The sequence below is a fragment of the Cuculus canorus genome, chromosome 21, assembly GCF_017976375.1.
Source record: "Cuculus canorus isolate bCucCan1 chromosome 21, bCucCan1.pri, whole genome shotgun sequence".
Classification (NCBI taxonomy): domain Eukaryota; kingdom Metazoa; phylum Chordata; class Aves; order Cuculiformes; family Cuculidae; genus Cuculus; species Cuculus canorus.
In genome coordinates this window covers 2,260,565-2,273,732 of record NC_071421.1, presented here as the reverse complement: position 1 = coordinate 2,273,732, position 13,168 = coordinate 2,260,565, and the positions used below count along the sequence as shown (strand labels likewise).

The 13,168-nt window shown below is 42.4% G+C and overlaps 2 protein-coding genes across 5 annotated transcripts in view; one reads left to right on the top strand and one right to left on the bottom strand.

The window, feature by feature from the left end:
- Positions 1-258: 258 nt before the first annotated feature.
- Positions 259-2,445, top strand: FAAP20 (FA core complex associated protein 20). The gene is made up of 4 exons (XM_054085803.1): positions 259-379; positions 757-904; positions 1,560-2,179; positions 2,308-2,445. Exons 1-4 carry the CDS (start codon positions 282-284, stop codon positions 2,378-2,380), a joined length of 939 nt encoding a protein of 312 aa, XP_053941778.1. The 5' UTR covers positions 259-281; the 3' UTR covers positions 2,381-2,445.
- The window catches only part of PRKCZ (protein kinase C zeta), a 54,533-nt gene continuing 43,793 nt past the window's right edge, over positions 2,429-13,168 (bottom strand). For all 4 annotated transcript variants that reach the window (XM_054085799.1, XM_054085800.1, XM_054085802.1 and 1 more), the window contains 5 exons: positions 12,922-13,041; positions 11,936-12,015; positions 11,270-11,359; positions 7,161-7,276; positions 2,429-5,788 (listed from right to left, as the gene is read on the bottom strand). In XM_054085799.1, coding sequence (XP_053941774.1) covers positions 5,701-5,788; positions 7,161-7,276; positions 11,270-11,359; positions 11,936-12,015; positions 12,922-13,041 — 494 coding nt within the window. In that variant the 3' untranslated portion in view covers positions 2,429-5,700. The remainder of the gene's footprint in view (positions 5,789-7,160; positions 7,277-11,269; positions 11,360-11,935; positions 12,016-12,921; positions 13,042-13,168) is intronic.

The window sequence follows — 13,168 nt, the reverse complement described above, 5'->3', positions numbered from 1 at the left end:
CTTTCAGGAGAAGGGATGTTTCTCCATCAGGAGAAGAGCAGGTTTTCCCTCAGGAGAAGGGCTATTTTCCCTTCAGAAGGGCAGGTTTCCCCTCTCAGGAGGACTATTTTGCCCTCAGACGCACCACCCCTCTACCCCACCGCTTCCCACCTTCCCGCCCTTTTCCCCCCTCAGCTCAGCGCGGGGGGCGGGGCTGGAGGAGCGCGAGCCCAGCCCTTTCCCCGCCCCCAGGGGGGCAGAGCCTCGTTCCCGCGCGCCGCGGGCGGAGGGAAGGGGCGGCCATGGCTGAGGAGGCGGCCGCCAAGTTGCGGCTGAAGCCGAGGAAGGCGCCGCCCGCCTGGAGCCGCGAGCCCAGCCCCGGCCCGGAGCCGCCGCGCCGGTGAGTGGGGCCGCGAGGAGGCAGCGAGTGGCCGGGTTCTGGTTTAGCCTCGCGGGCAGCCGTGCCCCGGCCCAGCCCAGGCTCCTGCAGGGCGATCGCGCTGCTTCTCCGCTTTTTGAGGGCTTGTACGACTTGGCTCTCGTTCCTGGACAGCAGCATTCCTGGACAGCGACCCAAGAAACCGCATCAGGAAGAAGGGGGAACGCTGGGAATACTAAGAACCCATCCTTCTAGCGAAATTGTCTTTGTACAGCGTTACTTAGATAAAAACCTTTTAGCGCTTACATTCTAGTTAAACCTGCCCAAGGCAAACGAATAGCAATGCAGTGCTCTCTCTTTCCCACCCTCAAGCTATTGGACTGTCTCTCTCTTTGCAGGACAGTGGCTGGCAGATGTTCCTGGCTTGAAAAAGATGACTTAAATGAGTGTGAAAAGCCGTGGATGTTGTTACTGAAAGACATCAGTCAAGATTTACAGTGCACAAACTGGCAAACAGTTCCCAGCTTTCCGGAGTTCTTGGGAAAGGTAGCGTGTCCTTGTCTGCTCTTTGTGTGCTCCTGACACTAGTGGCAGCCTGACTGACGATAGCAGGGGAACAATCTGAAATAGCTCTTAAATAGAAGCAAGTCTCTCCCTACGGCATTGTGACTTGGCATTGTGTTCAGGTAGCACAAGGGCAACTGTCTAGGGGCTTTTCTAGGAGTATGGCAACTTTTAGAATGTTCTGCTGAAGAGAGGTAGCCCGGCTAAGTACACGGCCTGCTCCTAAGCACTAGCGTCTCCCTAAGGTAATGAGAATGGAATAGGCAAACTGTAACAGGGAGATGAAAGACACAGTTACAGCCGTCACCTTGTTACAGCAGGGCCTAACACAAACCTCGCAGTCCTTCTGAAGTGGAACTTCTGTTCTGGAACAACAGCAGGCAGTTGTTTCCATCTTTAGTCTCTGTAACACATGACAAAAGTGCCCTCTCATATCAGTTTAGAAACAGTAAGGGAAGACACTGCATAAATTCCAGGAAGTTTTCTATTGCTGTACAAGCACTGGAGGTGGATGTTAATAAAACGTTCTTTTCCTCAACGCAGTTTAGTCTTTTCAGTGTTTGTAATACGCCCAGCCTTGGTTTGATGTAATGGTTGAACTCCCTCTGTTTGAACTCTGTGTGTGTGTGTGTCACAGAGCTCTGAGGAAGAGAGTCTACGACAACAAGAAGTCTTTACAGTCGGAATGAAAGACTTTCAGTGGGTGTCATTCCCATCTTATTGCGAAGAAAAACATCTAAACCCAAAGGATCTTGGCTCCTCTGAGCTCACACAGAGCCAGAACAACCTTTTACCTGAAGGATGGGGCCAAGCAGATAGACTGAATAGTTTACCTTCCACAGCTGAGGAAACAGGCTGTGCAACTACTGCAGGTACAGTCAAAAACATGGTTGAGGAAGATACCCAAGGTATTGCAAAACTGGCTGCAAGCCCTAAACCCTGTAAAGTCCCTCAAGGCATAAGTTCTGCGCGTCCCTCGGCACTGTTGCAAAGCCGTGCAGAAGCGACATGCTTCCAGCAGCAGTGCCGAGAGGCCGTGCAGCACAGCAGGGACAACAGGAAAGAGGACGATGGGAAAGAGCTGCACCTACCAACTCGCAGAGGGAACGCTTCACTCAGTGGGGCCAGAGAGGTGTCTGCTGAAGGGACGCCGCCTCCTGTACCAGGAACCAAAAGCTGCAAGGAGACTGAAAACCAGAGTGAAGGAGCTTCAACTCTAGACAGCTGTCCAATGTGTCTGCTTCGTTTCAGTGGAACGTAAGTCTGTTTTTTAATAACTTCACACCATACAAACCCCCAAATGGTTCCGGATGCATTTTCTATATACAAAATAATTAAAATAGACAAAACTTTTGTTTCTCAATGAGCAAATTCTCTCTTCGCAGGCTGTCACAGCTGGATATCGATGGCCATCTTGCTAGATGCTTGTCTGAAAGTGCAGATGATGTGATGTGGTGAATTCAGAAGAGTGAAAAGGAAGGGGAAAAGGTCGAGGATGAACCCTCCTCAAAGGAAAAAAGTGTCTAGGAAGCCTGGCCTTGTCTCAGACCTGCTCATGGGTCACAAACCAGCAACTCCATAGAAAATCAAAACACCACCTTCCTGCTCATGACCAGTCTCCGCTAACTCGGCTCCAGAGGGAATCTTTGTTCTGTCAGTTTCAGAAGATCCAATACAGTCAGCCAGCCAAAACTGCTGCTTTTCTGTCAGTTCCAGCCAGTTCATTTTCAGGGGACTCATCTGCTGTTTTGGTAAATTCTTAACAGTAGCAAGTTAACATTTTGTAAGCTTGGGAGAAGCAGCGTTTTCCACAACTATGATGAATGACAAGTGGTGATAGTTTAGCAACTATAAATGGAAGGGATGAAATAATCAGGAGGGGGTTGGTGCTCATTCAGCTGCCCGAGTGCAACTCCCTAACAAACTGCAGGTTTCTGTCTCAGCACTCCTGTGTCCTGACCTCTGCAACGTACAGCGCAGGGCCATCCGATGGTGCAGCTGAACACAATACCACACTGAAACACAGCAAGAGTCCTATGGATTTGCTTTAAAATGGGGCTCTCAAAAGTGCAAGTTGGGCAGAGCCCAGTTTACTGATAAATAATAACAGTCTATTAACTTTTTCATTAAAGTCTTTAATAGATGTGCAAGAATATAAATGATCTTAGCTGTTATGGATTAGTATACCATCTTCTGCACAATTAAAACTGGTCAGCAAAAATCCCAACTAATTAATTATACAAAACTACAAGAACATATTTACTGTTTTACAATCATTAAATTAGCTAGAATTTGCATTTACTATTTCAAATAAGACAACTATATATCATTACCAGATCCATTTGTAATATATTAGCATTTTTCCCCAAACCACACATTTAATTACATCCTTCATTTTCTTTTATTTATAAAACGAATACTTTATATAAAAAATTTCCCCTTCATTATGAACAGAACATTATTCAAACACTTGCACATGAGCAACCAAACTCGTATCCAGCAAACTATTTGGCAACACAGCGACATTGTAAATGCCTGTAAATTGTTAAATAAAATCAAGTCTTCTTTACAATGTGTAGCAAATGTGTCTTTCTGTTCTTCCGTCCCTCCCTCCCAAAGTGTTCTGAAACCTAGAAAAAAAGGTTAAAAAAAAAACCCACCCCACATTTCTAATATTTCCATTTGAAGTCCTCTGCCCTGGCACGTCAAAGGACAGCTTAACCTGTCACGTTCCCACTCCTGAGCTGCCTGCAGTCACTCCAATACCTACGGATCAGCTTTGTTACCGGGGAAGCTGAAAACACTGAAAGGAAAATTATTCAGGGTAAATAAAATAACTGCCAGGAAGAAGGGAAAAGGTAATTAAAAAATGTCAGATTAGGTTTAAAAGGTAAATGTTTGCCTTAGTAGATAATGGAAGTATCTAAAGTCCAGGCATTTGAGGCAAATACTTCGTACTGGTTAAGTTGTTTAGTGCTGATAAAACCCCATTTTGCATCGTATGAAAAGCTACAGTCCAGGGGAGAGAAACCCGCAACTGAAATCCAAATGGGATTAAAGTAACCAACTAACCCCAGGCCTGGGTACCTGTGGCTAATGAGGGGACACAACATGTATATCGTTAATCGAGGAGTAACTGAAAGCTTTAAGCAATGTTTTGGCAGTCTGGTCCTAGCACCTCATGACGTGGATGTGAATCCAAAAGATGTCACGTTCAGCACCTGATGCAATGCTGTACCCTGAGAAAACCATACGTGAACGTAAGGAAATGACAGCGCTGCAGTCCCCCCGCACTGCAAACCAGGCCGGGCGCAACGGCACCGCACAGGCCTTCTCCTTGGCCCTCCTCGGCCTTCCCATGTGTTTGGTTTGGTTCCCCTGTCTGTCTGTACAACCCTCACGCTATCCTGATCCCAAATTCTCGCCCCAAGAAGTCCTGTCCTTGCGGCTGGTGCCGGGAGGCAGGCAAATCCACACAGGCACCCACAACCCGATAGCAGCACCCAGTTAATCCTCAAATGAACCACGCAGCTTTCCAAGCTGGTGAACTGTTAACCTTTGTGACGGGATGTGCCCTTTCCCTGCCTCCCGGCATCCCTTGGTTTTCAGGAGACGGGATTTCATAGCTTTTCTTTTGCTTTATCTGATCTCTTCGGTATTCACTTGTCTTCCATTGAAAAAATTACTACTATGATGGAAAGTGATATACTAAAACATCCCGTTCTCTTCTGCAGAATGTTAGTTCTTAACACACACCGAGGAACTGAAAGCAGACAGTTTATCATAAGTAGGAGGTGTGCTTTATCAGGAAAGTGGATTTTGTATTATGGTTATTCTAGATTTGCTATTTAAACGTTAAGGCTACACTTTCTTATGATTTTGCTCTGAACATTTGTATTGTTGATAAAAATACTTCTCAAAAATCTAAACCACAACACAACATCATTGGAGGTGTAGGCACTGCTGAAGTATTGTCAGAAATCCTGGGTGTGCAAATTTAGTTTTCTTTAACTCGCACGTTTTGATAAATTTGGAGTTTAAAACAAGAGACTTTGAAACCGATGCTATAAATTCTAATTTGGAATTAATATTGCTGAGTCACTCTGCATGTCAAATCCTATCGAGATGCAAATGAGCATTAGGCTGCAGCTGTGAACTGGATGTAAATGGTTACTTAATATTAACAAGCACAACTTACCAGGTTTAAGAACGTTCCAAATATGCAATAATTCTTCAATGCAGTTTATCCATTTAGGCACTTAAATCTTGTACCCAAATTTATGTTTTGATTGCTAATAAAACACAACTCCTTTTAAATACATCTGAGACGTTTAGACAGGAACCACTTGTGAAGAAAGGCATCAAAAATAAGCTTCAACACCACTGTAATATAATTTATTCTTCAGGATGTTACACTGCGATATTCTTCAATTGGTAGCTCATTGCATCAAATGTTTGTAGAAATCGTGCCGATCTCAGAGTTTTTCAGACTCTCCCAGGGATGCAATGAACACGTCGATCCTTCATGAAACAGGCACAAAATGCAGATTCCTTCATCAGCAAAGCCAGTTCTGTCAGTGCCCAGACCTCACAAATCACTCAGCGGCAGCAGACGCCTACCAGAAGCGTTAGTCTCCTCTTTGATTTTCAGCAGCAATTTTTGTTAAAATCATTGGTCTCCGTCCCAAATCGTTCAGTCCCAGCCTGGCATGCATGTACTGTGGTTGCGGGTAAACTGAAAGGGCATTCACACAGGCCACAACAAGGATGCCGTTCCTTCATACCGTTTCTTCTGTCGACAGCAACAAGGGGTTAATATATTCAAATCCTTCAAATTCCGACTGATCTATTCGCTTTATTATATCTCTGGAAAATAAAGAAAAGCACCAATTTAGTTCAGTTAGAATCATAGAACAGTTTGGGTTGGAAGGGGCCTTTCCAGGTCATCCAGTCCAACCCTCTGCAGGCCCAGGGACGTCTTCAGCCGGATCAGGTTGCTCAGAGCCCCACCAGACCTGGCCAGGGATGTTCCAAGGGATGGGGCCTCCATTGCCTCCCTGGGTAGTCTCTACCAGTGTTTCACCACCTGCAAATACTATTGTTGCTGCTGTACTTTTTCTTCAAATAACAACAAAACACCTTACAGAAACGTACATACAGGAAGTTGTACAGAAGCAACAACAAATGGGTAAAAATAAGTGTCTAAACATATAAATACTGAATGTTTTATCCCAGTATCTACAGCAATTCTGAAACACCTGATAAAAAGTGTCTTCCGCCCTTCCAGCTAGGCAACATGTGTGCTTAGAGAGCCCCAAAACAAGCGCAGAATAAGTGACTGTTGCTTTATAATACTAATTCATAAATAAGAAACAGGTTCTCTGCCATCAGCAAGGGCTGCTGATGGCATACGCAAGATAAATCCTAGGAGAGAGTCAAGCACAAAGCTAATACTCTTTAAAAAACACATTGTCTGCGTAGGAAATCCAAAGGCAGGCTGATAAACTGATGTACCAGAGAGACAGCATTTCTTTTAAGATGTTCATAAAAACTTCCCACTGCAGGGGCACAGGGACCACATATTGTGGTCATCATTGTGTCAAGCAGAACAGTAAAGCTCCAATGTGCCTTGCAGTTTCGTGGTGTCACAAACGCCAACGGAAGCACTGCACATGCTGTTTCCGTGCAGGTATTCACTCAATACCCACTGGACTCTTGAGAAAGCAAGAGCACAAGGTGCTCTGGGCACTGTGTGTATGACACATGGGTAATGCCCATACAAAATTCAAGTTCAAGCACCCAGGCACAAAGCTACGCAGATCTCCAAATCCATAGCTACTTGAGCTACCCAGGAATGCAGGAGAGAAGGACCCAGCAGCAGTGACTGCACTGCCCGCGGAGCAGACTCCACAGGTCGCTGGTTACAGTGTCCACTTTGACAGTCGTATTTAATCAACATCACATTTGTACAAAAGAAAGCTCCCTGACCAAGTGCCCCAGTCACGCCGCTGGAGGTCTTGATTTCTGAATTTCTGCTGTGATGCTAGGCAGGCTTCTAATGTCTTAAGAACCATGATAAGTTATGCAAGATATATATAGGATACAAAGAATTTCAAATGTACTTTTAGCTTGTTTCAGTTCTAATGCTCAGTGTTTAGTCTCTTCTTAGTAATTTTCAAGTAATTTATACATGAATTTCTTAAAATGCAACTGTATTTGGGGAAAAAGAAAAGCATACTCATCATCTGGGGTTAGCTGCACAGGCTCGCTGGTGAACTGTGTGTCGAAGTTATCCAAACCATAATCGTCTGTGATCTGAGGCTGAAATGGAGGCGTTGTTTGCTTCTTTTCCAGCTAAAGAAAAAATATAAGGGAGGGAGGAATTAAAAGATAGGAAGTACAATCTACATACATTCCCCGTTATATTAAGGAATTTATCACCACAGAAATATGTACTTAAACTATGGTTAAAATATAAAGCTTTACAACATTTTCTGACTGTTATTGTCAAGCTGCACGGTGAGATCACTATTCTGACCTGTTCTGGTACGTGGTACATCAGGTTTGGATGGGCCCTGCTGGCCACTGGAGGTCACCGTTCCTCTAGAGAAACGGAGATAGAAACGCAGCATTCAAAACTCCCTGTGGAAGAGGCCTAATCAAAAGTCACCGTCTGTTTCCATGCAGCACGTCCGCAGCGATCACAGTATTACATGACAAAGCCTGGCTTAACATGTGGTTTTGTAGGGAGATCGGAATTCCTTACCAAGTTTTGTTTTCATAGTGTTCATTTAAAAATCAAAGTTCATTTAAAAAACAATACATCACTGTTAGGCAGTGACAAAACTCCCCAAATGACAGGGAAAAGCCTATTCAGAGTCCAGGAAATCCAACCTCAAATTCAGAAACTAGGAGGGTCTTCTGGTATCACTGAGAATTAAGTTAGGCAGCTCAACAAATTGGCAATCTCTCCTCTGGGATGAGAAGGGGAATGTATGCAATTTCCAGCCCAGACCTCTACACAGTTTCAGTAGAGCTTTCGTTCTGCTTTCTCCTTGTACAGTACGTACCTACGCTGCCACGTAACACAAGTGACTCATCTGTCCCGGCTACATATTTTATGTAGGAAATGTGCTTTATTACTCAGGGTACCTAGGGAGAAAGGCAACTATGGAATCCAGCCCTTTAATCTGTAGGGAGGTAGCAGGGATTTTCCTGGACAGGTTTCAGACAAGGCTGAGCTGCTGCACTCCCTCCTTCAGGCTGCTTTTCTTTCTTTACATCCACATCACAGTCCAGTTTCCCTTCGAAGAATGGTACACAAGATATACAGCCTGCAGTGATTTTAACTGTAATTAAATTAAAATTAGCTCCAAAACCTTTTGACAAGCCACCTCAATTAGGAGTCTTTCTTGTCCTGTCTCACTTCATTCCTGGCATCATTTCTATCCTTACTGCATTCACATATGGATCATATTTTTCATGTCCTACTCGCAATTACAACAACAAATTCGGTAAAAGTCATTTTTTACAGTGACTGAGGGTACTCAAGCCAATCTGCTTAACTGCAGTTCAGTGTTTCATTGTCTGATAAACCAACAGACTGGAGATTAAAATGACGTTTAACTTCCTTAAAAAGCCAAAGTTAGTACAATAACTAAATCTCCAAATATAATGCAGGGCAAAAGTAACAAGATGTCCAAAGTCCTTAAAACTATAAGAAAACAATGCTTATGATGAGTAGATTTAAACAATTTTGTGGTAATAAAAAGTCATGTATCTTTGTCAGAAATCCTGCAGAAAGAAATTAGTATTTTCCTTTCTGATCCCTGCCCAAGATTAAAGCATCAAGTCCCACGTCCCTGGTTGTCTAGCCAGAGTGGTGGTGCTGTGTTTAAAAGCTTACAGTACGAAGAGTAAAAAAGGCTGAAAATAACTAGAAAAGAGGAAAACCCATGTTGATCGTAATTGGAATTGCATTTGTAAGATTTGTCTGGAAAGACTGCTGTGATCTTTGAATTTGATGAACTGATCTGAAAACTGTTCTTGTTTCAGCATAGAATGAATAAATAGAACCCATAGAAACAGGCGGTTGGACACAAACTGCCTTCATTTGCTGAAACAATCAAAAAAGGTTGTCTAGGTACTTCCCTGTTCAACCGTCCTATGCTCAGAGTGAACAGCCGAAAAAGTTCTTGGCTGTGCCACGCACCACTCAAATTACTGACTCCAGGGAAAAAATGTTTATGGTACATGCGTTCATTTATCTTTCTTTATTTTTCCATTTAGCTGAAGCTTCACACAGAAAAAACATTTAGTCAGCATTAGGCTCTTGTTACCTTGTGTTCCAACTTGAAAAGATTTGGAAAAGCTTTTAAGTCAAAATCTTACTCATCCCTTGCATTTTAAAGCAAAAACCTAATAATTAAAAAAGCTTTCCAAATATTTTTTTCATTTTCTCCTGAATAGATTTCCCAACACTCTTCTTAGAAATTCAGCTTAAAATTTACCTGACGCTTTGGATCCTTCTGAACAGCACTGTCCAAATCATCCCAGAACAGCACAACCACCTACATCTTTCAATTTGTTGTTTTAAAAATAGATATTTAATACCAAAGCTTTCAGCCAAAAAGATAGGGGTATATTAAAAAAAAAATAATAATCAAAATTCATGTCAGCATAAATGTTGACCAAGGTACCAAGTGCAATTACAAGCTCCTTATCCAAATAAACACTATAAATCCAACAGTCTCCTCTCTCTCCCAGTCTCAAACAACCCTGGAAAACAGACCAGATCCCCGCAGTCCATGATGTTTATGCTCTCCACAAACAAGTGAGTTGGGTCACAGCACCAGTAGGCAGCAAACGTAATGAAAATAACACTCAGGCTGAAGGGAGAGCACAACACACGGGATGTCTGACAAAATTAAAGACAGCCTTCATTATATGCATGATTGGCAAACACCAGGTATTTTAAGAACGCCTCCTTATGCAGTGAATGTCTCCCTGTAGAACGTTAGCAATGACGGTCCCAACAGCAGGCCTCAAAGTCAAACTGTAACTGTGCCGTTGTCTCTCCACCCCTGAACCTCTCTCGTGTTATTCCAGGCACTGCTGCCTGCCTGTTCTACATTTCCTGTCGGCTTCCCAGTACTATGAAAACATTCTGTGCATATTTTTCCACTGTTCAACTAGGTATTACAATAGTAATGCTGATAAGGCAGTCTTCCTGACTTAACTGTTTGATTGCTGAAGTGTCAATAAATGCAACAACATCGTTTCTGTGACGGTTTTGGTGATGTAGGCATGATTACTGAGTAACACAAGCTTTTAAAAACCCCTACAATTTCAATAACTTTTCATGCCTGCAAACCCACTAAAATGCAAGTCATGTACTCCACCACAAAGTAACAACTTCCCTCAAACCAGCAGGGATATAAAGAAAGCCTGAGAGAAATAATCAGAGAATCATTCTAAATAATCACACTGCTTCCAAGCCACATCCTCAAAAAAGGCCCTGATCCTACTCACGCCTACTCACGTTCCTAAACCCCGCTGCCTACCTGAATAATCCTGCTGATTTTAAAAGTTATATAATTTGTAAATTCAGTTTGTTTTGGTTTTTTTTTTTTTAATGTACTACAAGCGGACCACAAACACTTCGTGCATCCAAAGCACCACCATCTCCCACAGCTGATCTAACCTGATTTCATGACACTTGGCTCAGCCTGGAGGCTGTGCCGGCCAACTGCTGACCTGCCTGGCAAGGCAGAAGGGTCTCTAATCAGCAAGAGAAATAAAATACTGGCAGAACATTCCAGCAGGCCATTTCTTCTGGCCCACGCTTCCTTTGGCCATGGAGCTTGCAATGTTTACCAACAGGACCATATGGAATAACCACCCAAAACAGCAAGGGCTGAATCCTGACACTGATCTACGCAGTCCTTCACGCCCCAATGGGAGCCCCCCGCACACGTGCTGGGGGAATTATGCAGCAGCAGAACCCAGCACATCACTCTGCATACTCTACAAATAGAAACCAAGGGATAAATGGTACCACCAATGCTTTAATGTTTCTTAAAATGTTCTCTCCACTTAATCATGTATTTTAAAAGCAACACCCATGAGCTGTAATGATTCTTAGAGTTTGGAAGCAAGCCAGATTTTTGGTCATGAAATAAAGCTTGTTCCCATTATGTTAGGGCACCTGGAAGAAGAAAAATAGCTTTTACCTTTATGGAACTGAATGTCACTAGTTTTCATGGGATTGTTACATATACACACAATTCACAAACTAAAGGAATCTATTCCTTTTGAATACATATAAACAGAAATAATAATTTTTACCAGATCCCAGTCTACGCTGCGAAAAAATGTGTGAGACTTGATATCAGAAAATCCCGTCTGGGGCTGACAACCAAGCCTTTCTTTGGGATCCTGCGGAAAACACAGAAACTCATGTTACAGGTTCGAAGCCAGTTACAGTCCATGTTTGTCAAAAGCCTACATACATGACTCCAGCATTCCCTATCGCTACGCAAATGGTTGCTAAGATACACATTATGGCTATTAAGGGATGTTTACTCCTTTTTTATTATTATTTTGATGAAGTTGGTTTGAAATTTCATTTTTAAATGATATTTTACAGCTTCTTAAAATAAAAAAAATCTAGATTTATTTAGTAATGTATAATTCATATCCATTAAGAAATTATAATGGTTCTATGGATTTCAATCAGCTTAATTAAACGTGCAGTAAGTATTACAGAAAAGAATTTACATAGAAGCCCATAGTTAATTTTTCTCACTAGGTGCAGGCTTTTAAATCAAGTCCGTGCTATGGAATTCCCTCAGTAAATTAGCAACTAAGAAGTGGGGGTTTTAACATACAGGATACCAAGGTTTTATAGATTTTTCTGAACAGTAAGCAGATTAACTTCTTAACTGTATTGCTTTCAACAGAAAGCTCCAACTTCCACATCTTGGATGCTAAAAATAAGAGAAGGTTATTTACCTTGTTTAAAAATCCTTTTAACACATGGGAAGCCTTGACAGAAAGAAACCTTGGAATCCGGATTGGCTTCTCAAGAATAACTGTTAGGGGTTTAAAAACAGCAATATTGTTTTTTTAGTTGACAACACTGACCAGGATTTCAATACAAACACTGTATTAGTTAAATATGTTACCATTTGTAACATGGGATGATACAGTAATTATTTAAAATAATTCAAACCTCAGGAGCTACAGTAACTCAAGGCACCTTCATACTGACATGGTAAGAGTTCTAAAGGAATTGTTAGCTTCATTATCTTTTTCTATTGCTTGGCGTATAAAAAGGGAATAAAACTTTTTCAGCGTCTTCAGTATAAGGAACAGCAGGATTTTAAACTGTGATTGCTTTCACATCAGGCCTGTCGATACAACTGGTTTAAAGAACGGTTCTGTGTATTAAGGCAACTTGGCAATTCCCCACAGCGATGTGGAGTTTCTAACGTAATAAACATGGCAACTATTACTGCTTTTGTTTAGAAAACTTCATACACCACTATTCCTGGAAGGGAAAACTGTTAAGAAAATAGTAATATTAATCTAATCAGATGTCGCCTGGAGTAAACCTACAGGCTGATATGTCTCTGTCAAGAAATATCCTTCTATCCTCTCATATAGCCCTGAATTTTAAAGGAGTTCTTGGCCTGTGACTGCCTCCTAACAAAGACACCATTCCACACCACTCCTGCCTGTTCTCTCTCAACTGTGGAAAATCTTAAAAAAATACTTTCTTGTCTGAAGAAGGGTCCCCAACTCCACATCATTTTATCCGAGTTCAACAAAATAAACTCCTGGGATGAAGAACTGGAAATATTTGGGCCCTTTATTTACAGCAGAGCTACAGACAGCTATGGGATAGCAACGGAAAAAGAAAACCCAGCTGTCCTACTGGAACTCCTAATTTTCATTATTTCTCCCCCAAGAAAGAAAAAAAATGAAACTAGCTGTACCTTGGAAGAGGTAATCTTCGGTGTTCATGTCTGGATTGTCCGTAATAATATCAAACGGAGACCTTCCTGCCATCATTTCAAACATCAGCACACCGAGCGCCCACCAGTCCACGCTGAACCCTGTAAATGTTTGCAGAGCAGATTTTCAGCCAGGACTCCTTAAATTTAGGGTTCTCTCTCACATAAATGATGATTTCCAGCCTAGTTCTGCAAAGCACTGAAACCCTCTGCTTTTCTTGACGTCCCA